At 48.6% G+C, this 27,317-nt stretch overlaps 3 protein-coding genes across 3 annotated transcripts; 1 reads left to right on the top strand and 2 right to left on the bottom strand.

The window, feature by feature from the left end:
• Positions 1–2,820: 2,820 nt before the first annotated feature.
• Positions 2,821–3,474, top strand: LOC123398737. Its single transcript, XM_045093191.1, has one exon. It carries the CDS (start codon positions 2,821–2,823, stop codon positions 3,358–3,360), a length of 540 nt encoding a protein of 179 aa, XP_044949126.1. The 3' UTR covers positions 3,361–3,474.
• A 31-nt stretch (positions 3,475–3,505) lies between these two features.
• Positions 3,506–4,346, bottom strand: LOC123398736. The gene is made up of 2 exons (XM_045093190.1): positions 3,995–4,346; positions 3,506–3,921 (listed from the first exon to the last, which is right to left on the bottom strand). Exons 1-2 carry the CDS (start codon positions 4,175–4,177, stop codon positions 3,508–3,510), a joined length of 597 nt encoding a protein of 198 aa, XP_044949125.1. The 5' UTR covers positions 4,178–4,346; the 3' UTR covers positions 3,506–3,507.
• Positions 4,347–8,443: 4,097 nt separating this feature from the next.
• On the bottom strand, positions 8,444–10,031 carry LOC123398738 (DPH4 homolog). The gene is made up of 2 exons (XM_045093192.1): positions 9,693–10,031; positions 8,444–9,147 (listed from the first exon to the last, which is right to left on the bottom strand). The coding sequence occupies exon 2, from the start codon at positions 9,117–9,119 to the stop codon at positions 8,598–8,600; it is 522 nt and encodes a 173-aa protein (XP_044949127.1). The 5' UTR covers positions 9,120–9,147; positions 9,693–10,031; the 3' UTR covers positions 8,444–8,597.
• Between the last annotated feature and the right edge of the window lie 17,286 nt (positions 10,032–27,317).

The following is a 27,317-nucleotide window of genomic DNA, read 5'->3' as shown; positions in this document are numbered from 1 at the left end:
CCTCATTGCCAATATATAGTACCTCCTATTCCAGTAATAGTATTTGTATCGTCAAGTGTGTGCTCTTCTATCTAGACTGCTTCAACTTCACGGGCAGCAAGATTCCGTGTGGCAGCAAGGTTGGTAGATTGAGCGACAAACTCAATGTTCATTGCCTCGAACTAGCGGGGGGTAGGTTGTGTGTAGAACATGGGTTCACCATTTTCGACTTGAACACTAGGTTGCAACTCATCAATAAGGTCATCCGATAATTAATTGAGATCAACCATCTATCCCTGCATCTGTTGGTTAAAAGACATATAAACACCTGAGTATGAGTTTCAACTTGGAGTTTGGCAAAAAAAAATGCAGTATATAGCAACTGTTGAATGATTATGTAGCAACAATGCAGTAATATTACGCAACAAAACAAACCGCAAATTTTGTCCTTACATTTTTGTTGATTTCAGAAAGGCATAATATGTTTTCACCATATTCACATACATGATGTTTTATAGGGGGGAGGGGCAAGGCATAGGAGCAAACAAAATGTCTCATGGAGCTTCTTCTGCCTTACAAATTCAAGCGATGACAAGGAGGGATGACTCGAGATGTTTGGTTTTATTCCACATGATTGGAATGTTGAAAGACATGTTTTTTGCTTTTTGAGTAATAGGTTTTAGTGCTAAAAGACATTTTTGTGCCTTTTGAATGCTTTGTTCAAGTTTAAATGAAAGGTTGCTCCATGGACAAATCTATCATGTACTCTACTATCCATCATGTTGTTTATTTGCATTTTTCATATGTTTTTCAAGAGGTCGGAAGGATGGACTCATCTATGAAAAACGATGTCAGAAATTTCAGCCGTTTTTGCTTGTATATACTTGTCATCACCACAATTATCCTGAATCATTTTCCATGAATTTTCCACCCTTCTTTCATTTTTTACAGGGTATGCTAGTGGCGAACTATACCAAGGAACTGTCTAGGATTAATTTGGCAAAAATGCACCACAAACTCAAGGTAATGTTTTAGCAGTCCTTTTCACACCAGTCTTTTCTTTATTTGTTATCTATAGTTGCAACCATTTTTTAATGCATGCGCAATTATAGTTTGTTTTGTCAGCATTTTTACTACCACACATGCAGTTGCCTAAAAAGATACTAGAGAACTATCTTTAGGATTACTATAAACAAGGAACTCCCCCCAAGATTTTTGACCAGTTGTTAGCACATACGGGATTTTGCCTAAAGTTACACGGTTGCCTGATAGGTACATATGTTGTTTTTAAAAAATTACCCCCAAGTTGCTCATTTTTTTAAAGTTCGGAGTTGGTTCATGTCATTATAAAGGTTCCATGACTATGTGTGTAATCATTCACCTCTAGAAATTTGCTTGTTGTCACACAAATCAGGAAATTGATCTATAAAAGTTGCTCGATGTCACATAGTCGGTTGCTTGCAAGTTTATCAACAGTTGCTATAAACTTTTAGAGTTTATAGCATAAATTATTAACCAATAGTTGCTTACCATCCGAACTACGTTTTCTTGAACAAAGCAATCCAATTTGCTAGGTATTTTTTTACTGTTTTCTGTCCATGTACGAGGTCTATTTTCTTACAACACAACTTCCATCCGCACTACTTTTGCCTAACCATTGCACTACAGTTGCATACAAGTCTCACAACAATTGCTATAGAACTTCCACAATTGACAGCATCTGCGTGTAACAATACGGTTGCTCACTAGCCGCACTACTTTAATACAGTTGCTTAATTATCAACTTTTTTCTTTCAGAAAATGTATCAATAATAATCCATGTGGCAGTCCTGGAGATTCAGGTTTAACAGATGGAAAGGTGGGAGAAGCACAATGAACAAGAATGGGGATAAGAGTAAAAATTTGCACCTCCTTCCTCTTGTAGGCGACAATATATCTTTTTTGTGTGTTACTGTGGTTTTTGAAAGCAGATTTCGAAGCTCTAATGGTTGAGATCCATGACGATTTAGTCCTTGCACGTAATTTGGGGGAGAAGAAGATGTGAGGAAAGGGGTAGGTGGAGAGATGAGGAGGGACAGATAGAGTCACGGGATGGGGGCAGGGGAGCAGATGATTTGTGGGAAGGGACCAACTCAGCCTCCCAGTCGCGGGCGTGAAGCGCATGGGGTTGATCGCGAGCGCGGCCCGGCCTCCTTTCTTTTTTCTACAGGGGATCAATACTTACATGAAATGATCGGTTGTCACGAATCCCTATCCAGCACTCAGTTGCTGCCTAGCCACGTCATTTTATTGTATATGTAAACTATTGTTGTACTATTGATATTTGCATGTTATTTATAGATAGATTATGGCATTTTCTATAGTTACTTTAAATGTTACATACTAAAACAGAGAGTCAAATGTTTAGGAGACAGGATTAGATTGTGAGCTCCGCTTCCGTGTCCGTGGATAAATAGTTTTGTCCGTTTCGAGGGTGGGCGTTGGAGATGCCCTTACCGGCCTTGCTGCGTGCCGTCTGCCGTGCACGTTGTCGCCGGCGTGAGGGTTCCGTGCCGGACCAGCTGGCCCTAGCCCGACGCGGCCCGATGCACGTCGAGCTGGCCTCATGAATCAGCCCAAGTCCCAGCACTTTCCACTCTCTAATCTACTCTATCTAATAACAAAGAAAAAAATAAATAAGGACAAAGGGGATGAGCCCCTTTGGGAAAGCAAGAGTCGATTCGGGCATCCCTGCCGTGCCTTCACCCAGCAGCAAAGCCACCAAGGTAAACCAGAGCAGAGCACCGCCGCCCACCCGCCCCCAAAATTACCACCTTTGAACCGAGGATCCGCGCCCCGTCCATGGCGGATCAGGACGCCGCCGAGCCGGGCCCGCCGTCGTGGCCCCCCTGGACCTCCCTCCTGCTCCGCGCCATGAGCAAGCGCCGCACCTGGGCGTTCCTCTTCCTCGCCGTCTACGCCGCGCTGCTCTCCTCCTCCTGGAGCCTGCTGGCGTCCGTGCGCGCCTGGTACTACGCCGCGTCCGCGGGCGCGGGCGCGGCCGCGCGCCCGGCCGCGTGGCCCGCCGCGCTCTACGCCTCCGTCATGTACGGCGCCGTCTTCGGGCTGCTGTCCATGGGCGCCGCCCTGGCCGTCGCCGCGCCCGCCATGCTCGTCACCTGGATCACCGTGCTCGTGCTGCTGGCCTTCGCCGGCAAGCCCAGGCGGTCGCTGGTCGCCGAGGCGAGGCGCGCCACGGCCGACATCGCGCGCCTCGCGCTCCGCGTGCTGCTCTGCGAGGGCAACGCCGTCGCCGCCGTCTGCGCCGCCGCCAGCTTCGCCGCCCTCCTCTTCGGCCGCCGCGACGACGCCGGCGCCGAAGCCGGGCGGCGGCTGATCTGAAGGCTTTTCGAGCTCCTTTCACGCCCTTTTTATTTGTTTCTAATTTCATTTGTAGTCTGTATACCGACAGTTTGAGGGTTTCATTCTTGGCAATGGAAGTTCTTGTTTCTGTAATGGTGCGCCTGTTCACTTAACCAGTAGTGATGTTTAAACTGTATAAGCCGGAGCCGGGCTGCTCCGGTTGCGCCATTTCCACGAGTCGGCCGGAGTGCTGGGCAGCTGCGGCACGACGGGGCGACGGCAGAGTCCGAAGGGCCACCCCTTGCAGTCCTGTAAACCATCCCACTTGGCCCGCCGGCCCATGTCCGTCGAGGAAGCAACGGTCGCCGCCCGGCTGGTGCTGCTTGTGAAGAAGCTCTTCACCGAGAAGAACGCCTCGCTCTCGTTGTCACCGTCACCGTCGCTCGCCGCCGCATACTCTTCTACCTCCACCGCCACGCACTTCTCGATAGAGCTTGGTGGGTGGAGCGGAGTGAAGGACCAGACGAGGGCGCCCGAGTCCACGCTGCACCTCGACGACCTCTTCCTCGTCTCCCGGTTCCTCATCTCGTTCAGTATCACCTGAATGCAATAGTTACACGGATGTGTCATGCTCACATGAATTGGTCAAGAGCAGAGCACGCTCTGCCGCTACCTGTTTCGTGTCGAGCTCCTCCTCGTTGTCGTTGCCGTCGCCGGAGCCACACCCGGCGCCGGGGATGCCGAGGCAGGGGACATGGCAGTGCGCGTAGGCCTCTCTAACGAGGCAGGAGAGGGACTTGCAGCGGTTATTAGCGGCGGGGAGGCCGGGATGGCACTCGTGCGCCACGCAGCGCATTGCATTATGAAGCTTAAGTAAGATTACGTAGGTGTAGGATTATTGCATTGCGAATGGGTATCGTATTAGGAGCAATGCTACATCTACGTAAATGTTTACGTACGTTTACGGGATAGTCTGATTTGACAATTATTGATTGGATTAAGAGAAGGACGAGGCCCACCCACCCCTGAAAATCAGGGGGCATGTTTAAATTAGTTGGAAGGTTTAGTAAACGTAAGTAAGATTTAGTAGGTCTAGCATTTTTTTATCGTACTAGTGCATAGTGCATGGAGTTTATGCGTACTCTTTTGGGTTCAAGGCTACGTAACAGCCGCATAGCTCGAGCTGGACAGCGTACTGGAATTGGCGGCGCCGAGCTCCGCTTCCAATCCTGTCGTGTTACTGAAGGGGGAAAAACGTGTCAAGAACCCCCTAGCGTGCCCGTCTTCTTCGATCCAAGACGGGCGGAAGTTTCACCGTCAAAGCGTAAGCGGCACAAACCACGACCAGTACAAGCTCGTTGTTTAATCCGCACGAGGTTCAGATACGCGAAGATCGTGTTGACTGCATGGCCGAGAGCACCGAAGCCACAAACGATGCAAGGCAACATTGCTGGTGGTGGTTTAATTTGATGTAGCTTTCAGGACAGGGCCATGGTGCGAATCAAAGACCAACGTCCAGGCAAATGCAGGTGCGGCGGTAACCATCGGTGTGAAGAGATGGGCATATCCGACGAAATACAACGTACATACAAGTGTGACCACGTACACGAACATTGTCATGTACAGGTGACTTGCCGTTAACGGCGGATTAGGTTTTGCACGCAACAAATAACATATGCTTCCCCACAAAAAATATAGTAGCCACCCGACACCTGGCTCTTGATGCCATCAACTTGACATCAACACCCGACACCTGGCTCTTGATGCCATCATAGTAGCCATCAAAGGAGAAAATGACGGGTCACCTCTACACCCGAACTCGACGCGGCTTCATCGCTTATATGTAGCTTTGTGGGTCTTCAAGATGGCTCGTTAAAGATAAAACCATTACTATTGAACGAATCAGACCAGGACAATATCCTCGACACGCCATCGAACTTCAGATTTAACACCCCACATGACTAAGACGCCGGAGAAGAAAACCATACCTGCAATCCATGAACAACGAACCTAGCACACAATTCACCATCTTTGAGATGCCATCAACGCAAACCATGATCTCCATCCGCTCATGGGCTACCTCTCAAGATCCGTGTCAGTGCTGGAGCAAATGTCATCGCAATGACGGAGCCCAAGGACAGAAATCCATCACAAGGATGCCAATGCCGTCACGGCATCCCTGTTTCAACAGACGAGTTTCCAAATTCATCACCGACGAGAGAGACAATCGCCTCATCGGGGATGAATCTGGAGCTTCCTTATTCAGTGACGCCGTCGTCGCACCCAAGCCAAGACGCCGAAAGAACCAAAAACCTAAGTTGCCATGGCCCTAAAGCCTAAAGACAAAACGAATCCACACCTGCGGGATGCGGTGACCCCCTTCACTGATGAGGACATCAACACCATTGTTACACCAACAGCCTCAGCTGCTACACATACTGGACCGGTTACTAGAGCTCGCACATGCCAATCGAATAACAGGTACTTCCGTTTCTTGGAAATCCTTCTAATGTTCATGAACATATGATGCTGCCTAAATTAGATACTTTTGTTGTACTTATGAATGAAGGACCTAGCATGGACAAGAAGGATATCCGTTGAAGAAGGATCAAGCATGGAGAAGAAGGTGCACACGCGGGAAAGAACAATGGAGTTGTGATTTCGCACTTTGAAGTCACCATAAGGAGAGCATGAAGGCTTGGACGAAATATTCAAGATGTCACTTTATAAATTTCGTCCATAGGCTATTATAGGTGTTCCGCCACCTTATTTTTTGGTCAGGCCCATGTAATTTCGAAATACCATATTATAGGTTGTTTTTAGAGTCCGTATGTGTGGGGAAACAGAGTTTAGGATCGTTTTCGGACCCCTCCTCCAAGGGTCACGAAAATCCCTCTCTATTCCCTCATATATACAACCCTTAGGGCACCGTTTAGACTTGGCTTTTGTTTAGATTACAAGTTCGCCATAGCTGTAACTTCGCGTTCTTCATTTGTATTCCACGACCAGACAAAGGCGTCAGAGAACCCCACATTAATCAATAAAGCTTTCCTTTTATATTCGCAATATCCAGATTGAAAATTTAGTTTCTTGCTTGTTCTTCATTTGCATGCAGGAAACAGACCCTCGTGGTTAGGTTGATCGTGCTCCGACGTGGTCAACAACCTCTCGGAATTGGTTTAGCGATTGCTAAGGCGCGACATCCTCACACGTTTGTAGTCAGATCGTTAAAGTCTACTCCACCAAAACGATAACCACCATCTCATCGAAAGACGGGGACAACTTTGCCTCTATCATTCACCACCGAAGAGCAAGAGGTTGCCGGCGTAGGAGAGGCAGCGAAAGGACCGATACTCCTGGTGACAGGCTATCGGTGGCTAGGTTTCCTGGTCGCTTGACCTAGGAGGAAAACGATCAGTCGGACATCGGCGGATTAGGTTTTACATATAACAAACCTGAGAGCATCTACAACCGGACCTAGCAAATTCGGCCCCTCCACGGACACTAACCGATCAAGCCTCAAATAATGCATTCTACATCCGGACATCTCCGATTAGGATCCTCAAATCCATACAAAAACATGCAAGATATGAACCGTACGTACTACATAGAACAAATCTACTCCTCGTCGGAGATGTCGACGATCTCCATGCCCTCCGGCGGATAAATGGCCGCCTTCCGCAGCTTCGCCCCTACGGCGCCTCCGGCTGCTTCGCTGCGGCCTCCCCCGCCTTAATCTCTGCCTTGAGCGCGTCGAAGAGGGCACGGCCTCCGCATGCCTCTACCGAATGAGCCGGCGGTTGGCCTCCACCTCGGCCTCATCCCGGATGGAATCCAAGATGGTCTGTCGCTCCGCCATCTCCTTTGATTGGGCGACGGCGAACTCCGCCTCCACCTCCGTCATGCTCAAACCGGGAGCCTCCTCCTCCGGGCAGTCCTCCATGGCTTCCTACTGCTGCTGCTCGTCCTCCTCCGTCTCCGGGAGTCCGGAGGGAGACTCGCAGCGATGCCGACGGCGTGGCGAGCCTTGATCACCGCCTCGATTTGCAGGCGCCACTCTGAAGTGAGCTACGCGTAGGTGGTGACAAGCCACCAAGCCATCCTGACGGAGAGGGAAGTGCTAGAGGAGGCGGACAGGCTCGGGTTGCAGCGTAGAGAAAGAGGAGGCAGATAAGCTAGAGCTAGGGGGGGTGCTGGCCATCTAAAATAGTCGGCTCGACCTCAGGCGAGGAGCCACAGCGGCGCCGCACGACGTTCACACCACACCGACGGTCGAGACGCTCGTTAGACCGTCGGGTTTCTCGGCAAGTCCGCGTGGGGCCAAGCCGTCCGACCGACGTGGCGGGTGTGCCGAGGGTCCCCCATATCCGTCTCATATTTAGGCTGAAAATGGGGAGTGTCGAGCCAGAGCGGCGCCACGCGACGTTCACACCGCACCGACAGTCGAGGCGCTCGTTAGACCGTCGGGTTTCTCGGCAAGTCCGCGTGGGGCCAAGCCGTCAGACCAACGTGGCGGGGGTGCCAAGGCTCCCCCATATCCGTCTCATATTTAGGCTGAAATGAGGAGTGTCGATAGGTCCGGACGTTTGAGGCCAGTTTGAGAGGTCATTCTGGATTGTAATTTCATGACCTGGGAGTGACCGGGCTATCGAATTTCCCGACAAGTCCGCATGAGGCCAAGCCGTTAGACCGACGTGCGGACATACCCGGACTCCTCACATCACATCGGCCTCATATTTAGGATGAAAATGGGGGAGGCCGCTCGATTCAGATGTTTGATGCCAGTTTGAGCCTCATATTTAGGATGAAAATGGGGAGGCCGCTCGATTCAGACGTTTGATGCCAGTTTGAGAGACCCGTCTGGGTCATAATTTCATGACCGGGCAGTGATCAGCGTGGATGACGCCAAATACAGTGTTAATTTACAGCAAAAGATGTCGACAAATTAGGACTTATCTTGTTGTTTCGTCAGGGGAATTGATAGGAGAAATCATCGAAGTCAAAGAAATGAGCAGTAAGCATTCACCTCAGCTGTCGTACAGTTGAACATCAGGACCAGCGACAGGTGAGGAAGCATCAAGTCATAGCCAATGAGCAACATTAACAGAAAGAGACGTACAGATAACAACCCAAACAAGCACCTTTAATTCACAGCGACTTGAATTAACAAAGGTGGTTAGCTGAGCACAATGGTCAGAAACATCATTCATCACATCACAACCATCAGGGCTCAGGTACACAAGAAAAAATGAATAAGCTAGCAGAGGCACGATGAATCAAGTCCTATTTATAACCAGTCGTGCCTTAAGAGAACACGAGCCGCAGCCCAGAACAACAGACGTCGATAAAGAATCAGGTGCCTGCGCTTCTATTTCCCCATCTTCGCCCACCGAAATCCCCATTTTACCAAGTTCGCAAGCTGTGATACAAAAATAATCGCCGCATCTACAGGCGTACAGTAGTTCCATGCCATCGTCAGAACTTTCAACAATCATATCCTCGACTTCGATATCGGTTGCGATAATATCAACACTCTGTCTGGATGATTGCAGCTGTTTATCATACTCTGCTCGACATTTGGGGTAGCGTAGGGTTTCCCATGCCTTCTGCACACCGAAAAAACCATGTTGCTCACCTGTAGACACAAATGACTCGAGAGTCACCTGTGCTTTGTCAGGATGCGTGTTTAAAGCAGCACACTTGTATGCTGCGCGTATTTCGTCATATGTAGCATCTTCAGGCACAGATAGAACTTCATACAAGGTCTTCTGGTTGGAAATGCTGCTGCCTTCAAGCATTTGCAGAAGCTGGACTGCTGTACCTAGACTGGACAAGTAAGAAAGAGGCCTCAGCCAAACAAAGAAACAGAGAAAAGCATGCAACTAACCCGAACCACTTCATCACAAGACAATTGCTAGACAAAGCAGAATAACACTTGCTATATACTCCATATATATAGTCCCTCCGTATCATAGTGTCAAGAAACATCTTATATTTTGATACCGAGGAAGTAGTACATAACTGCCATGTACTCCCTCTGTAAAGTAATAAGTATAATGTTTAGATCACTAAAGTAGTTTACAGATGGAGTAACACATATTTTCATCAAGAAAGAAAAGGCACTGCCAAAATGTGGTATATTCCAGTGGCTTGAGCAAAGTTCAGAAACAACATTTCTATCAAGAACAAGCTTCAGATGAAAATTTGAGCTGCCTTTCGAAGTTCTATACCAAGTATATATACTGTATTTGATACTAGTATTATGCAGCTCCTTAAGAATTAGAGGTCACCCCGGAAACTACTAAACTTCACTCGAGGGAAACCCGCTAGATCAACGACACATAACTAAGAAAAGATGGTGATGACGCTACCTTGGATTCGGAGGCGAAGCGGGGGCGGGCCTGCGGTGTTGGAAGTGGAGCAGGGCGGCAGGCGGCGTTTGGGGAGGGAGGTAGGGGGCGGCGGCGGCGTACGCGAGGAGGAGGACGGCGTCGGTGACCTCAGGCGTCGGGGGCGACGTAGGGCGCGGAGGAGGAGGAAGATCGGGGGCGGCGGATTTGGGAGGGAGGGTGGAGCCGATCCACCGGCCGGTGGAGAGAAGGGACTACGGTGGCAGGAGATCCCTCGGGCGGCGGCGGCTGGAGGAGAGCCAAACCTATGAGGGCGGCCGTATGCCCCGGTTGAGGGTGTTTTTTTTTTTCCGTGAGGATCGACTGTCGAGGGTGATGGGTGGGGTTGAGAGCATGGTTAATAGTATAGCCAACTCGTGGCTTTTTTTGGATACGGCCCTCAGGCAATTTATTTAATCAAAGACCGTACATAATCTGAGTGTACAGCCGCACTCAGAAAGTCAGGATAACATCCATAGTTACACTATGCATCTCACTGGAGAGCCCTCTTGTTGCCAACATATGAGCTACTACATTAGCTTCTCTTCCACTAAACTTTAATTCGACACCCTGAAAACACGAGAGATATGAGGACATCTCACTAAAAATGAGACCCCAACTAGAACGGTCCCTACCTCCATTCCAGTCTTCTACTACTGACTTGCAGTCTGTTGAGATTTGAATGAATGGCCAGCGTCTCTCCTTGGCTAGAATCATAGCATCTCTGCATCCCAAAGCTTCACTAACATAGGGGTCAGTAATACCAACATATGGACTGAACTTTGAGACAATGAATCTGCCTTCATGACCCCTTGCAACCACACCGGTGCCTGCTCGTCCACCCATTGCATCAATTGCCGCATCAGAGTTAATCTTGATCACCCCCACCTCCGGTCTCATCCAAAGCTCCATCACCTTTGGACTAGCATACTGTTTGGCTGGGATGTAGAGTGATCTGATGTGCTCCTGGACGATCTCCATCGATCTAAGGGGTTGAAACATTGTCTCACCAGGTGTGTATTTGTTGCGGTTACCCCATATAGCCCACATAACTGAGATGATCACCGCTGCGTCCTCCTTGGCGATAAACCTTGGATCCAGTAGGTCCCAGGTCCATGTCGCTTGGTATAACCTTGGGAGTTTGACCCCAAAGAACCTAAGTGTTTCCGTCCAGAATTGTGTCGCCTGGTTGCAAGTAACCAATGTATGGAACAACATTTCATCCTCATTGCCACACAATGCACATGTAGCAACTTCTCCTACATGTCTCCTGACGAGCTCAGCCCTTGCCGGCAGAAAGCCCTTGATCACCCTCCACCAGAACACCCGAATTTTTGATTGAACCTTGAGCTTCCACAAGCTTTTCCATATTTCCTCATCACCAGCCGAGCTGCTTGGACCCCCTTGCATCTCAGTCTGTCGACGTTTCAGCTCTCTGTAAGCTGTCTTGACCGAGAAAATACCCGAGCGATCCCATGCCCATGCCCAGAAATCATCAGCGACAATCCTTGGTCTAGGCATATTCATGATTGCCTCCACATCCGATCGTAGGAACAACCTTTGGAGCAACTCTCGTTTCCATTCCCCGCTGTCTTCCTGTAGCAGATCCGACACAAGTTGCACAGGCTCATCAGATAACCTGCAGACTGGCTTCATCGAAGGTGATCCCGCTATCCAGTGATCATGCCAAATCTCAGTAGTGCGGCCATCTCCCACCCTGCGGATCAGCCCCTTCTTCAGAACCTCCCTCCCCTGTATGATTGCCCGCCAAGTACGCGAGGAATTGGCAGGGCATCCGCCCTGTAAGAAGTCACCGTCCGCAAAATATCTCCCTCTCAACACCCGTGAACATAAAGATTCTGGGAAGCACATCAGTCTCCATGCTTGCTTTGCCAACAAGGCATCATTGAACAGCTCGAGATCACGGAATCCAATTCCTCCCTGCGCTTTTGGGGTCGCCATGCTGGACCATGCTTGCCAGTGCATCCCTTTCTTATCTAGCGAACCACCCCACCAGTATTTGGACATAACTGTCGTCAACTTTCGGCACAAACCTTTTGTTAGTTTAAAACAACTCATAGAAAAAGCTGGCAGAGCTTGGACTACAGATTTGATATGCACTTCTCTCCCTGCACATGATGCTTTCCTAAAACTCCACCCCTGAACATTTGATCTTGCTGATTCCACAATGTGTTCGAAATTCTGCTCTGTAATCTTCCCTGCAGCAGTCGGCAGACCAAGATATTTCTCTGTCAGTGCTTCTCTCTGTATCTGTAGAACATTCCGCACTCCACGCTTTGTTGAAGCCCCACACTTTGGACTAAAGAACACTGAGCTCTTATACTTATTGGCACTTTGGCCTGACCCAGTGCAGTATGCACTTAAGATTTCATTCAGCCGAGTTGCACTCCTACTGTCCGCTTTCATAAAAACCAAACAGTCATCTCCAAAGAGCAAATGTGACACCAAGGAGATCTCTGGCCTGCCCGGATCCCTCGATCAATCCAACCGCCATCATAATTCTTTAACATGCATGACATGCCTTCTCCACATAGGAGGAACAAATAAGGAGAGATTGGGTCTCCTTGTCTCAACGCCCGCGTTGGAATAAAACTTTGTAGTAGCTCTCCATTCACCTTCACCTGGAAAGATACTATCTTGACACATTTCGTTATGATAGATATCCATCTCTCACAGAAACCCAATTGACTCATGATCCCTTGCAGATAGTCCCACTCTACCCGATCATATGCTTTGATCATGTCAATTTTAACGGCACACCACCCCTGCTTCCCTTTCTTCCTCTTCATCGCATGGATACACTCATAAGCTGTAAGGATATTATCTGTGATGAGCCTCCCTGGTACAAAGGCACTTTGTTCTTCGGAGACGATCTCATCAAGAATCTCACGAAGACGATTAGCCAAAACCTTAGAGCAAAGTTTATAAATAACATTACACAAGGATATAGGTCTGTATTGAGTTATGTTTTGTGGATTTTTAACCTTTGGGATGAGGACTATCACTGTCCTATTTACCTCCTCTGGCATTTGGCCCCCATTTAAGAAATTGAGCACTGCCTTTGTCACATCATCACCTACCAATCCCCAATGCCTCTGGTAGAAGCCAGCGTTAAACCCATCTTCCCCAGGTGCTTTCGACGGAGCCATACCAAACAAAGCATTCCGAATCTCATCGGCCTGAAATTACCTGGTGAGTCTCTCATTCATTTGCACTGTCACCTTTGCCGGTACATGATGCAACACCTCCTCCGGTACGAGAACTTCCTGTGCAGCGTATAGGTTAGTGTAAAACTGTTGTATTTCCTCGTGTATTGCCTCCTTACTGTCACACAGGTGGCCTTGCGCATCCACCAAGGCTGTGATGCTATTGCGCATCCGTCGAGCTTTTGATTGTGCATGAAAAAACCCAGTATTACGATCGCCCTCCCTCAACCAGTTCACCATGGATCTTTGGCGTGCCATGATCTCCTCCCTCAACAAAAGCTCATTCAGCTGCTTTGCCAACTCCTTCTCCTGATCTGAGGATCCTCGGTATAGGGAGCTGCTTTTTTCCTTTTCAAACTCTTTCCTCACTTTCTTTAATTTTCTTCTCACATCACCAAACTTCTTTTCTTTCCAGTCGGTTAGATGGCTTTGCATATGTTTTAATCTAGTTTGGAGACCCCAAAGGGAGAGGTGTCCTCCCCCCTGCTCCCAGCCATTCTCCACCGCGGATGTATACGATTCTTCCCTATGCCAAGCATCTTCATAGATAAACCGGCGCCTCCCCCTCCTATCCTCAGCGTTCACATGATTTATTTTAGCCGATACGATACAGTGATCAGACCTTGGTGAAGGTATATGGCACACTCTCGTTGCCTCATACAAAGACAAAAACTCTGGATTGGCTAGAAACCTATCCAGCCTCACTTTCACATTTGCTGCTCCCTCTCTCCGATTGTCCCACGTGAACGGGGTCCCCTTAAACCCAAGATCATGGAGATCAAAATCATCTATTGCCTCTCGAAACCATGCCATATGACACTCCGTTCTGTCATGTGTACCAAAGTACTCTGAATTGTTGACTATCTCATTAAAGTCTCCCCCACACAGCCATGGTAAAGAGCTTTGAACTTTTAAACTCCTGAGAAGATCCCAGCTCTGGGCTCTCTCACTACGACGAGATTTGGCATAAAAACCAGTAAACCTCCACGTCTTTCGATCCCATCCAACATTCTGTACTTCCACGTCAATATGTTGATCAGAACAATTGTTCAGTTTTACTTCCACCTCTTGTGACCAAAATAAGGCCAAACCGCCACTTAAGCCTACACTGCTTACGGGCAAACATTCAGCAAAACCCAATATCCTCGTTAAGTCTGCAACTTTTGACCCCTCGATCTTTGTTTCAGCAACAAACACCAAGGCGGGCGCTTCCACTCTCACCAGATGGTGGAGTTCACGAACTGTCTCCGGGTTCCCAAGCCCGCGACAGTTCCAAGCAAAGCAATTCATTGGTCCTGGCAGGGCTGATCAGCAGCCTCCGCCAATATCATCGTGTCAGCTTCCCCCTCTGCTTTCTTCTTCTTTGAATCCCTACTATCTGTCCACGACTCGCTCGACAGCTCTTCTTCATTAGCTCGTTTCTTGTTCAGCGTTTCCTGATCAACCAGCATGAGTTGAGTCTGTCTCCTCTCCACCACATCTCCTTGATGGGCATCCATATTCACCCTTCTGTAGACTTGGTTCTTCCCATTAGAATGGTTACGTCCCCTTTGATACGGGGCACCTCTTCCTAGTCCACCACCTCTGGCATTAAACTGGTATACCGCTGCTTGCACTCGGTCATCAGTAGCCTTGTCTGGAGAGGTCACTTCTTCTCCTTTCTCAACTTCATCTTCTTCTCCCCCCTTTTCTTCCTGCCGACCAGCTGTCGGGTTCTTGCCACCCTTCATGGGTATATTTCCCCAGCTCCTCTTGCGGACTGGCATTCTCAATTTTTCTTCATATGGGAGTCGGCCATGGGCATCCCTCTCTGCCAGTGTCGGACAGTAAAGATCCGCATGCCCAAGACAACCACACGAGAAACAGAAATAGGGCAAAGCTTCATACTGGATATCATAAAATACCACTTCTTTCGTCTTTGCCGATTCCAGCCGAACCCATCTCATTAGTGGCTCATTGACATTTATCCACACCCTCGCTCTCAGCGCTTCCTCGAAAGCAAAACCCTTCGCATCAACATCCACCTTGATCACCTTCCCAACTAACTTTGCAATTCTTTCCGGCCATGGAGGACATCTCAGGTTAAAGGGTAGATTGATTAGCCTAGCCCAGATTTGCATCATCTCGAACTCTAGATCAGAGGGCCGTGCCCTAGCATCGAGGATTTCCAGTACCACGACATGTTTCCCAACCATCCACGACCCCCTTCAAAGATTCTATCTCTCTCCATCTTGCCTTCGAAGCTTGCCACGAACATGTTGTCCCCCACCGGACTAAAACAGAGACCTCGCACATTGCCCCATGCCGGACGCAGCGCCTCCTCAATGGTGTTGACATGCAGAACCCTCCTGTTCAAGACCTTTTCGACCACACCCAAGATCGATTCCCCTTGCATCTCATCCTCATCATCAACTACCAGCTTTGCACTCTCCCGATCCGTCAGGTTCATCTTCTCCATCATCTTCTCCATCCCCTCTTTCTCTCTCGCAGCATTCCTAGACGAGCTCGCCATCGCCGCTGATCCCTCCTGTACAGCGCAAGGCCCGGCAGGGAAGGACGCGGGGTAGATCTTCCGATCGCGCCTCGGAAGAGGAAGTCGCCCGAGCGCCGCCTTTCCACTCGAAACCCTAGAAAACGTTTCGGGGATCAGTTAAAGATAGCCAACTGCTGGCTATAAGTCATCTTATAGCCCACCTTATAGTTAGCTTGTACAATAGTTAGCTACAAAAGAGTACTACTTTTATCATATATGGCCCACCTTTCATTCTCATAAAGCACCTAGGAGCACGTGCTAGAGCTGGCTCTTCATGAAGAGCCCGCTTCCCTTCTCTCTCCTCTTCTCTCTCATCCAACTCAACAAAAATATAGTATTTTAATCCTTACAGCCTGCTGATTGTACCTTACTGTACTTGCTCTGAGAAGGATAAGGCTGGTTGTAATGGTAGTATCATAAGTAGTATACTCCCTCCGTTCCTAAATATAAGTCTTTTAAGCGATTTCACTAAGGGTCTATATACGGAGCAAAATGATTGAATCTATACTCTAAAGTATGTCTATATACATCCGTATGTAGTCTACTAGTGAAATCTGCACAAAGACATATATTTAGGAACGGAGGGAGTATCATGCATGCCAACTAGGCATATTTGATGATGTAGCATAGAATTAAATGAAGAAAGAGATGATTGAGTATATTATGATACCGTATCATATTAAATATTGTACTGCTATGTGTCATGCATGGCAATAAATGAAATGTTCTATGATACTATTATATGATACTATGCATTACGGATGTAGTATCATACACTAGTATCATATGCATGATACTAGTATATGATACTCTCCATTACAACCAGCCTTAATGGGTCTGGACACCAATGTAAAATGGAAAATACAGGAGTTAAGGAGACAACATGTTGTATATGAACCCGTAAGGTCGTAAACAAATTTCATGAGGAAAAACTAAAATTGACAGCGAAAAACTCAAGCAAAAAATCTGAGCTAAGAAACAAATTGTCTAGGATAATATAGAGTGAATAGTACCTCTAAATAGTGATGACTATGTTATTTTCGCCAACAACACCATGAAGTCACTTTTTCCCGTATATTTATGTGTGTCTAACGTTTTATCAAGTTTGTTGCCAACAAGTTACATGATTTTTTGACCATTTTTAAAGGGAGCTGCAACAATTCCTTGCACTTGGTGATTATCACGTGCGTGGCTTTCACCTTGGCCCATCTCGAGGTGCCATGGTCTCCTCTTGGTCCAAATAATTGCTTAGTATTTTTATATATTTTTAACATGATTTTCGAAACAAAGAGATGACACCAATGATATCTTATTGAAACTCATGTAAGGTCTCAAGGTTGCTAGGGTTTGTTGCATGGTGTTGCCAATGTCTCTTGTTTTTGTACTCTCACGGGATCCAGGCCCTACCTCATATAGGGTTACTTGAGCCGAGATTGGTTTACACCTAAATCTCTTAGTCAGTTAGAGCAACTCCAAGAGAGCAATTCAAATCGTCTGCCCGTATCCGTTTGGATCGGCACATACAAAAATGAAGGCTCAACGCGCCGATCCAAACACAAAACGCGTCCACTTCGCGTCCGTGCGGATCCATTTTCGGTCCAAAATTGCGCCTCAAATGCGTCGGCGCGAACGCGGCGCACGCCTTCTCATGCTCGTGCCCGTCCACACGTGACCCCCAGTCAAAGCCATCGTCGTCTTTATTAACAACGACCGCCCATCATAGGCCCACGCATCATCCTCTTCCAGAAGTCGCCCCCATCCCCATCTAGCCACCTACTGCTCCCCCACTGACGGCAAACCATAGTCACCACCATGGGGTTCATCTCCGCGAAGGACAAGGGCAAGTCCCCCCGCCATCCCTGTCCACGCGTCGGCGTCTTCCCATCCGCCTCGACACCGGGGTCAGCGTACGAGTGCACCAGGCGAGGTGGCACTGGGAGCACCGTGTCCCCCTCTCCTACCATGATGTTACGGTGCCGCACGATTAGCATTTGGATCCGAAGAGGATCCCACTGCCGCGGTCGACGTGGGCGCATGCGGAGGATGAATAGCGTCAGCAGGAGCAGCTGATGTCAGAGCAGCAGCGCAACCCCATCTACGCTGGAGACACCCCCGACTGACATGCCTGGTTCGCGTGAGAGCACGAGGAGCAGCGCGTGCGTGGCGTCTGCGACGTGGTGTTGGACCGCCATCGCTCCTCGTCATGCGCGAAGAAGACCATGAGGCGGAGGTGCCATACCAGAACGTGCTGGCGACCGTCATGCGTGCTAGCGAGGAGGAGGCGCGCGTGAAGGAGGGGGGAGGCCTACTAAAAGAAGCTGTCATAGGCCATTGCGCTCTTCGCTGCCGGCGACCGCGTCGTGCCGCCGCTGGCCCCGACGCCCACCGTCGAGTCAAGTTCACTGGTTCTCAGACCCGAGCTGTACGCCTGCGACGGAGTGGTGCACGAGTGGGTCGGCGCGCCACCCGTCTAGTTGGGTGCGACGTCGGAGCAGGAGGCGGATTACGTGGAGCATTGGCGGTAGCGGCAGGTGAGGGAGGAGGACGCAGAGGCTTGGCGGACCGAGCTCATGGAGCGCGAGGCCGAAGCTGAGGAGGAGGAGCGACGTGCTGCCCAGCGAGCGTCGGTGCAAGCACTGGCGGACGACGTCGCCGCCACCTCGGAGACGGTCTTCCCCTGGGCTGGCCCGACGCCGACGCTCGCCGACCTCACTGGCCCCGACGATGGCAACGAGGAGGATTCCTAGGGCAACAAGCTTGCTCGTTTTTAGTTTGTTTAATTTCATGTGGTAATGTAATGTGGACTATCGCCGGTCTTCGAGGCCGGCATCAAATGTTTAATTAATGGTTTCTATATTTTTAAAATGTTTACTTATGTTTTTTCGCCGCCTCAAAAGCGTCGCTCGACGTGTTGGGCGCAAGCGTCGACCCGATTGCAAAAGCGGACACGGATGTCCGCCTGGCACACCTAGACGGACAAAATACGGATAAAAATGTCATTCGTTTGGTGTTGGAGATATGTTCTAGACGCAATCATGTATGATGATATTTCCTATGTATTTATGAATAAAGATAGTATTTGAACATTATCAATGATGTGTATTAACAAATACGTGACTTGTTTGTGAGACTATAGATTATATGATAAGTGTCATAAATGGTCCCTAGTCGAAAGGGTTGCGTGGACACGCAACCAATGAGACTAGCATATGAAACGGTGGATGGTTTGGTCTCACTGGCCATGTAGCATTGGATGCTAGCCGGATAATATGGACTCAGAAAGATCTGGTCGGATTTGATGTAGTCGGATCCGAGTCGAGATAAGGTCTAAGTTGGACAAACCCAAGTATGACACGCAACGATAGATTATCTATGAGTCTCTAGTACAACATATTTTCTATGTCCTAAGACCTGAGCTGGCACATGTACTCGGGATGGTGACAGACTTGCTTTGGGCCGACCAAATGCTACTCCGTGACTGGGTAGTACAAAGGTTGGTTTTGGACTTGTCGAGACCCATGCCGCGAGACGTGGTCGAGCAAGATGGGATTTGCCCCTTCGATCACAAGAGATATAACCTGGGCCCCTCGGGTGATCTGACCTAGATAAGCATGGACACGCGACGAGGATTATGCGATAATCCGAAGTGCTGGTCAGATTCATCGGAACGAGAAATAGGTCGTGCTGAACAAGGATGACCATGTTGCCTCATGTACGACAACATATATCATATGGGAAAGGGAACAGAAGTATGAAGTATAGGTTCGCCTAAGCAGCCTCATCGCACACTTGGAGTCGCCACGCTTTGCTAGAGGCTGCTACTTACAAGACGAGTCGGATGTGAGTTGACTCGCGATCAAGTGAACGAGAACCTAAGGGTTCGCGCGCTTAAAGGAAGGAACACATGGGCTTTAGGTGCTGTGCGAGTCCCAAGAGTTGAGCCCCCGCTGGATGCCTATACATAGTGGAGGTGCAACACACTTAATTAGTTGACCGCTTTGGTGTCGTCATTAAGGTTTGCATGTGTTGCAACTAGCCACCTCCACTCGCCGTCGCCGACTGTGTGATCCGTACCTAGCAGTCCACCGCACGGTGTTCCTCCTACACATGCGGATACCATTAGAAGAGGTGCACTTGCGCCGCTCCGATGAACCTCTACGTGGGATTAGATGACTGGCTGTTCGAGGGAGATCGGACGAGAAGGAGACAGACAACGCGAACACATTGCCCCAATTCTACTTCCGCTACACAACACTACACGTCTAGTGGAAACAATCTGTGATCCATCTTCGTAGGATGTTCTTGGATGTTCTGCGCGTCTAGTAGTAACAATCTATGATTTATAGGTTTAGGAAAATTTTAACTTTCATGCGATGTACCTATGGTAGAACCCAACATTTCGATCAACACGTTGGAGTTGCTCTTACAACTAGAACTAACTAGAACTTGGGATAGTAGATAGTGTTGAAATCTGAGATGGGCTTAGGGCACATGAGACAAAATTTCAAAGAAAATATCTAAGGGCCCATGTAGGTGGTGGCATAACAAGGGGTTGTGGGAAGTTTAGTCCCACCCCGCTAATGGAGAAGGAGTTGGACCCCTTTATAAGGGTCTCTCTTCTATATGTTATTGGAGCATGAAAGAGAAGAGGCCCTCGCCCACTCCTCCTCTGTCGCCCACCTCGCTAGTCCACGCCTCGTCAAGACGCGTCGCGAGTTGCGGGAATGAGTCGAGCCGAGCTCATACCTACGCGCTTATTTTTGCCGGCCAGGAACGAAGAATACGTAACAGACGCACCATGATTTGAGACTCGGATCGTGGGCTGTTACCGACTCGGACGTGGGTCCAACCGACGTCTCTCCACCCGGTCGCGCCTACATAAGAGAGGCTCCTGCCAACCCTAGCCATCACGAGATCAGATCACATTTGCCTCCATGCGCTCGTTCCTTCTGCTGCAGCTACCCCCGGTGACTCCGTCATGTTCACCGCGTACACGGTCAATGGGAGAGCAGGTGTCCAAAACCCCGCCTCTCCGGATTCTGTATGGGAGAGGGGCGATTAGGTTTTAGGGGAGCGACTATGCGACTGCTCGCCTCCATTCGTCTGCTTCATGTACGTCTGTGTCACCTTCGTCATCGCCATGTCTTCACCAGCTGACGTCGTCCGTCTCACCCGAGAGAAAGCTGAAGCCGACAAGAAGGCGACCGAGGACTCTGTCGCCGCCATTGCTGGTGCTATAGCCTACTGGCCGAACGGAGGGTATATCTCGTTTATCCCGCTTCTACTTATTATTGTCTTAGGCTTACTGATGATTTGTGTAGATATATCTACTATCTGCCTAGTATGCGATGCTATGATCAATTATCAATCTGTGCTTACTACAGTTCATGCCATGTTAGTGATTTACTCGTGGATTAATATAATCGAGAAATTTCCTATTTACTCAACAGTCCAAAAACCTAATGTGTGTAGGAATTATTCGAGTAGAGGTTTCGCTGCTGCACTAAAACCGAATAAGTTTACAGGTACTGTGACAGCCCGAGACCGACGCTCCAGAAGATTCCCCTTTTATTCCGTTGTCGTCGTGTTAATTATTTGTTTGTGGCATTTATCATCGCATCATGCGCATCATCTGCATTGCATCAGCACCCCGTTGCCGTGTGTTTTCAAAACTTGCATCCGATATTAGTTGCGGGTTCTCGCCGTTTTTACCGTTGACCGTTTTGAGACCAACCACACACGCCCGCGCCCGTGAAATCGTTAAAGTATTTGTTTTTAAAAGTGTCTGGAAAATATTCTTGGATTGGGATGAAACTTGGCGTGCGGTCTTAATATAGTGTAGGTAGGACGCCTGCCAAATTTCGTCACAATCGGAGTTTGTTTGATACCCGAACCGTTAAACCTATAGCGGCACTATAGCCGGTCCAATGTCGGACGTTTTCGTTGTTTTGAACTCTGTCGTCGGGTTGCGTGTTTTCCCTCTCATCTCCGCCTAGCCTCTCTGCATAGTGCATCGACGTACCCGCATCCTAGTCCGAAAACTTCCCCGGATCCGAACTGGGTGGTCGTGACCGTTGGGTCTGGATCAACCCCGTTTTACCGCAAACCGTCATCGGTTTGTCCATTGGACTCCTCAGCCTATTTATTCTCGACCGTCCGATCAAATCAGAGGGTCCAGATCAAGCTCGAAATTCCGCTAGCTATTTAAGCGGATGAAACCCCAGAACCTAGGACCCCTGTCCCATCCATCGAATCCTCTCGTGTCCAGCGCCGCCGCCACCCATTCTCTCGAGTTGCCCTGATCCAAAATTCTCCCGTGCCCCAACCGCGTCCCTCGTCTTGCGCGCCGCCCAATGGAGCTTGCTCGTGCCCCGACCGTCTTGTGCAGCCGCGTCGATCAGCAGCACCTGGTCAAGTTGATGCCCCGTGTCTTCTCTTATATCTCCCTCTGCTCGACCTCTCTCTCTACCTAATTTCTCATCTCTCTCTCTCTGTTTCTGGCTGACAGGAACGAAAGGCATGGGGGCCAGCAGGAACGAAGCTCGCCGAGAGCGTGCCGTTGACCGACCCCATGCCCATCGCTTTCTCTTTCTGATTCCCTGTGCTCTCCTCCTCTCTCTCCCGTAACCCCCCTTTCTATGTGTCTCTTGGTCCCCGAGCAGGAGCCCCAAGCCAAGCCGCTGCCATGGACCTCATAGCAGCTCCATTCCTGAGGGTTGTCCGCGTCGTCGTTGCCCGGATCCGGCGCTGATTGAGCGGATTCGACCGGTTCGGAGCCCTGCCGGAGCCGCGTCGCCTCGTGGCCACCGTACCGGTCACCCCAGTTCGTCACTTCCATGGACAGGAGGTCTGTGACACTGGACCCTTGGCCGCCTCCGTCAATCTTCGCCCCATCACTGGATGGAGCTCCTGTCGCTGGGAACGGATCAGCCCCGACGCCGTCTCAAGGCGCTACCGCAGCTTCGTGCCTCCCGTGACCCACGCCAGGGCCCTTCTCTGTGTTTTTTTGCCACCTCGAGAGCTCTATCATGGGATTCCTTTAATCTAGATAATTCTAGAGCAAAGGTTTCCTCAAGAGGTTCCTTGGTTGTTTGTTCATTTTCAAGAGCTTGAGATAGCTCCGCGATCTCATTAGCGTAATCACGTTCATGACCTTCCATTCTCTAAATGGTGGCCTCATGCTCCTCGAGATGAGCTTCCAACTCCTCAATATATTTCTTGCCCTCAGTGGCAATAGACATGATTTCCAAGAAGTTGGAACAAGCAAGTTTATCCTTACAAAGAGATTTAAAAATCATTTCACCCTTAATTTTTAAGGATGCAATATCATCACTCTCTTCATATTTATCCTCATCCTCATTATCATCAACATCATCATCATGAGATATATTGGGATTCAAAGTAGGAGATACCTTTGAAGCCTTAGCCATAAGTAAATAGTGAGTAACAATAGATGATGATGTAGGATCCCTTGAAGCATCATTCAAGGCCACATCTTGTTCCATGGAGTGGGAATTTCCTCTACATTGTTAGCACAACAACTCGAGGAAATAGATACATTTTTATCATGGCAACAAGATATAGAAAGCATATCATCATGAGATTTAGACAAGCAGTTTTTACATGATATGCACGGACTATCAACACAAGCATGTAAAACATTTAGAGTGCTCGAAGTGTTAACGCCCAAATATGAAGCATTGCAATAATATAGTGATGAAGGATCATCAACAATAAACCCACTATCATCGTTGCAATGATCACCACTACTCACCATATCATTACCTTGTGGCAATCCACATGTAGGTGAAGTAGAAGAAGTTGAGAAGACCACACGACCGGAGGTGGAGGGAGAACAATCATTCCCACAAATCTTGGACATACCATATTTATCTTGAAGCTTTGTCCACAACTCATGAGCATCCTGGAATGGCATGAGTTGAAATATAACTACATTGCTCAAAGCATCAAAAAGCACATTAGAAGTTTGAGCATTGAGATAATAGTTTTCTCATCCTCAAAATATATATTTTGGGAATCCTTTGGAGGAGAAAAACCCATATCTACAATTCGCTCTAAATTTGGGTCCATGACCCTAAAGTGATTAAGCATGCGAATTACCCAAACATCAAAAATTGTGCCATCGAAACTAAGAGTGTCAGTGAATCTTAAACCCCCAGTCGACATCCTTACTCTCTAGGTGGTTAAACCTAATAATGAGAGACCTAGCTCTGATACCAATTGAAAGGACGTGGATGTCGCCTAGAGGGGGGGGGGGGTGAATAGGCGCTTTAAAATAATTACGGTTTAGGCTTGAACAAATGCGGAATGAAACTAACGTTTAATTTGTCAAGCACAAAACCTACAACAACTAGGCTCACCTATGTGCACCAACAACTTATGCTAAGCAAGATAAACAACTAAGTGATAGCAAGATACATGACAATAAACAATATGGCTATCACAAAGTAAAGTGCATAAGTAAAGGGTTCGGGTAAGAGATAACCGAGGCATGCGGAGACGATGATGTATCCCAAAGTTCACACCCTTGCGGATGCTAATCTCCGTTGGAGCGGTGTGGAGGCACAATGCTCCCCAAGATGCCACTAAGGCCACCGTAATCTCCTCACGCCCTCGCACAATGCAAGATGCCGTGATTCCACTAAGGGACCCTTGAGGGCTGTCACCGAACCCGTACAAATGGCAAACCTTGGGCGCGGTCACCGATACGCGTACAAATTGCTCGGGGCAATCTCCACAACCTAATTGGAGGCCCCGACGCTTGCCAGGAGCTTTACACCACAATGATTGAGCTCCGAGACACCACCAAGCTTCTAGGACGCCAAAGCATCCACGAAGAACAATATCTAGGGTACTAAGTACCAAAGGTAATAAGCTTCTCAACTTCTCACTTCCACGTATCACCATAAAGAACTCAAACCGATGCAACTAATGAAGTGGCAAGAACACACGAAGTGGTCAAGTCCCTCACACTCAAATCCCTCCACAACAACAAAAGCCACAGAGAAATATGAGAGGAAGAACAAGGAGCTCACAAAGAACTCCAAGATCTAGATCCAAGGGGTTTCCCTCACATAGAGGAGAAAGTGATTGGAGGAGATGTGGATCTAGATCTCCTCTCTCTTTTCCCTCAAGAACAAGCAAGAATCATTGGAGGGATTGAGAGTTAGGAAGCTCTAAGAAGGTCAACAATGGGGGAAGAACACAAGCTCAACGGATAGATAAAGCCAAGGGGGAAGAAGACCCCCTTTATATAGTGGGGGAAGGAATCAGACCGTTACCCCCACTTACAGCCCGAGCCCAGCGGTACTGCCGCTGGCTGTAGCGGTACTACCGCTAACCCTCCAGCGGTACTACCGCTGGCTGTAGTGTTACTACCGCTGGCTATAGCGATACTACCGCTGGCTGTAGCGGTACTACCGCTGACCCTCCAGCGGTACTACCGCTGGCTGTAGCGGTACTATCGCTGACCCTCCAGCGGTACTACCGCTGGCTGCAGCGGTACTACCGCTGAGCCCATGGTAGCACAAAGATACTACCGGGCCAACCACCGCCAAGAAAGTCTCCGCAAAAAGTCCGACATAGTACAGCCGCAAGATGACGGTACTAAAGTCCTGGAGCGGTACTACCGCTGACCAGGGGCGGTACTACCGCTGGGACAACGGTACTACCGCCAGCTCTAGCGGTACTATCACTAGGGCCAGCGGTACTACCGTCAGCTCTAGCGGTACTACCGCTAGGGCCAAGGGTACTACCGCTCGCCACTGAAACAGCCATAACAGCGACTCGAAATCTTAAGACCATGCAGATATGAAAATGCTAATGATATAGAGATGTGAGACCTCTATGAATTAAGAACCGGCAAAAACTGCAACATCGAAAACATCATAGTAGATGCATATGGACTCCGTTTTCGATGACCTCGAGGTTGTCATGAAGATGACCATAAGCTTTAAAACTCACAAAGAGAAACACCAAATAAGAACCAAGAAGTATGATGCAAGGATGCAAATGGTTTGAGCTCTCAACGAACGATACGATCAAGCTACTCACTTGAGAGCCCCCCTTGACAGTACAACTTTCTATCCTAAAACAGAAAACCTATCAAGGGCAAACCTATACCTTGCACCTCGACCTCTTGAGCTAGATGATGATGATCTTGGCTTCCTCAAGATGGACCACCTTTCTTGATTGCGTTGGCTTGATGAAGACTAGTTGATTGCTCCCCCATACTCACTATGGGTGAGCCACTCTTCAGCATATCTTCACAACTCCATTGCCACCACAATGGACCGCAAGCTTCAAGCATGATATATTCGTGCTGATCCACTTGAACTTGCACACCGCAATCTTGATGACAATCACCACTTGGCGTCATCCTTCATGGGTTGTATGAGATCTTCCTTTTGACGCAAGCCCATGGAAACATACCTAACCCCCACATAGAACTCTCAGAAGACCATGGGTTAGTACACAAACACGTAATGGACAATGCTTACCATACCATGGGATCACTTGATCCCTCTCGGTACATCTTGTACGCTTTGTGTGTTGATCATCTTGATTTACTCTTTGTCTGAGATCTTGATCAACCTTGTGTCTCTATGACCATTCTTTGGATAATACCTTGAATACCATCTTGGTCATCATATAAACTCCTTGAACCCAACAGGTGGACTTCAAGAAGTGCCTATGGACAAATCCTATAAATATAACTTAAGGCAACCATTAGTCCATAGGAATTTTCATCAATTACCAAAACCACATATGGAGATATATGCTCTAACAGAGGAGTAATTCAACATAATACAGAGAGGGCCAGTGCTGATAGTGCTCGTCAAAACAGAGCACTGTGCGGGCCAACCCGGGACAACTCGGGTGATTTCTATCAGGCCACCGTACGCGTCGCTCATCCGTTGTGTCCTGAGAACGAGATACGCGGCTCCTATCGGGATCGTCGACACGTGGGCGACCTTGCTAGATTAGTTTTACCTTTGACGAAATATCTTGTGCATCGGGATTCCGGTGATGCTTTGGGTAATCTCAGAGTTGAGGTTTTCCACTAAGGAGTCCGACGAGATCGCGAGTTTCGTGATCGAGGATTTCTATGCGGCTTGTGGCAATTTGTGAAGGACTAGTCGGAGCACCCCTCCAGGGTTAAATCTTTTGGAAAGTCGTGGCCGTGGTTATGTGGCAACGTGGAAACTTTGTTTAACACTGGTTCTAGACAACTTGAAGTTAACTTAATTAAAATATGCCAACTGAGTGTGTAACCGTGACTGTCTCTTTCGCAAGCTCCTTCTCTGATTGAGGACATGGTGGGGTTATGTGTGATGTAAGTAGGTGTTCATGATCATTCATTTGATCATTAACAGTTCACGTCCGCTATGCGTAGATCATCCCCCCTCTTTATTCTTGTACTCGTAAGTTAGTCACCAAATAAATGCTTAGTCGCTTGCTGCAGCCTCACCCCTTAACCATGCCTCACCTATTAAGCTTTGCTAGTCGTGATACCTTTGGAAATGAGATTGCTGAGTCCCCCGTGGCTCACAGATTACTACAACACCAGTTGTAGGTACACGTAAAGGTTACTTGCCGCGAGCGCGTTGATTGTTCATTTGGAGTTTCTTCTTCTTCTTCATCGATCTAGGATGGGTTCCAGGCCGGCAGCCTGGGATAGCAAGGATGGATGTCGTTCTTTTCTCGTTTGTTTTTTCGCCCGTAGTAGGACCCTGCTATTCTTCATATGTATTGTACCGATGTGACTCTGATGTAGCTTGTGGCGAGTGTAAGACAATTCCATATATCTCATCTCTTCAGTACATG

The sequence above is a fragment of the Hordeum vulgare genome, chromosome 5H, assembly GCF_904849725.1.
Source record: "Hordeum vulgare subsp. vulgare chromosome 5H, MorexV3_pseudomolecules_assembly, whole genome shotgun sequence".
NCBI lineage: Eukaryota > Viridiplantae > Streptophyta > Magnoliopsida > Poales > Poaceae > Hordeum > Hordeum vulgare.
Note: the sequence above shows the minus strand (reverse complement) of the source record. Positions and strands in the feature narration are given on the sequence as shown.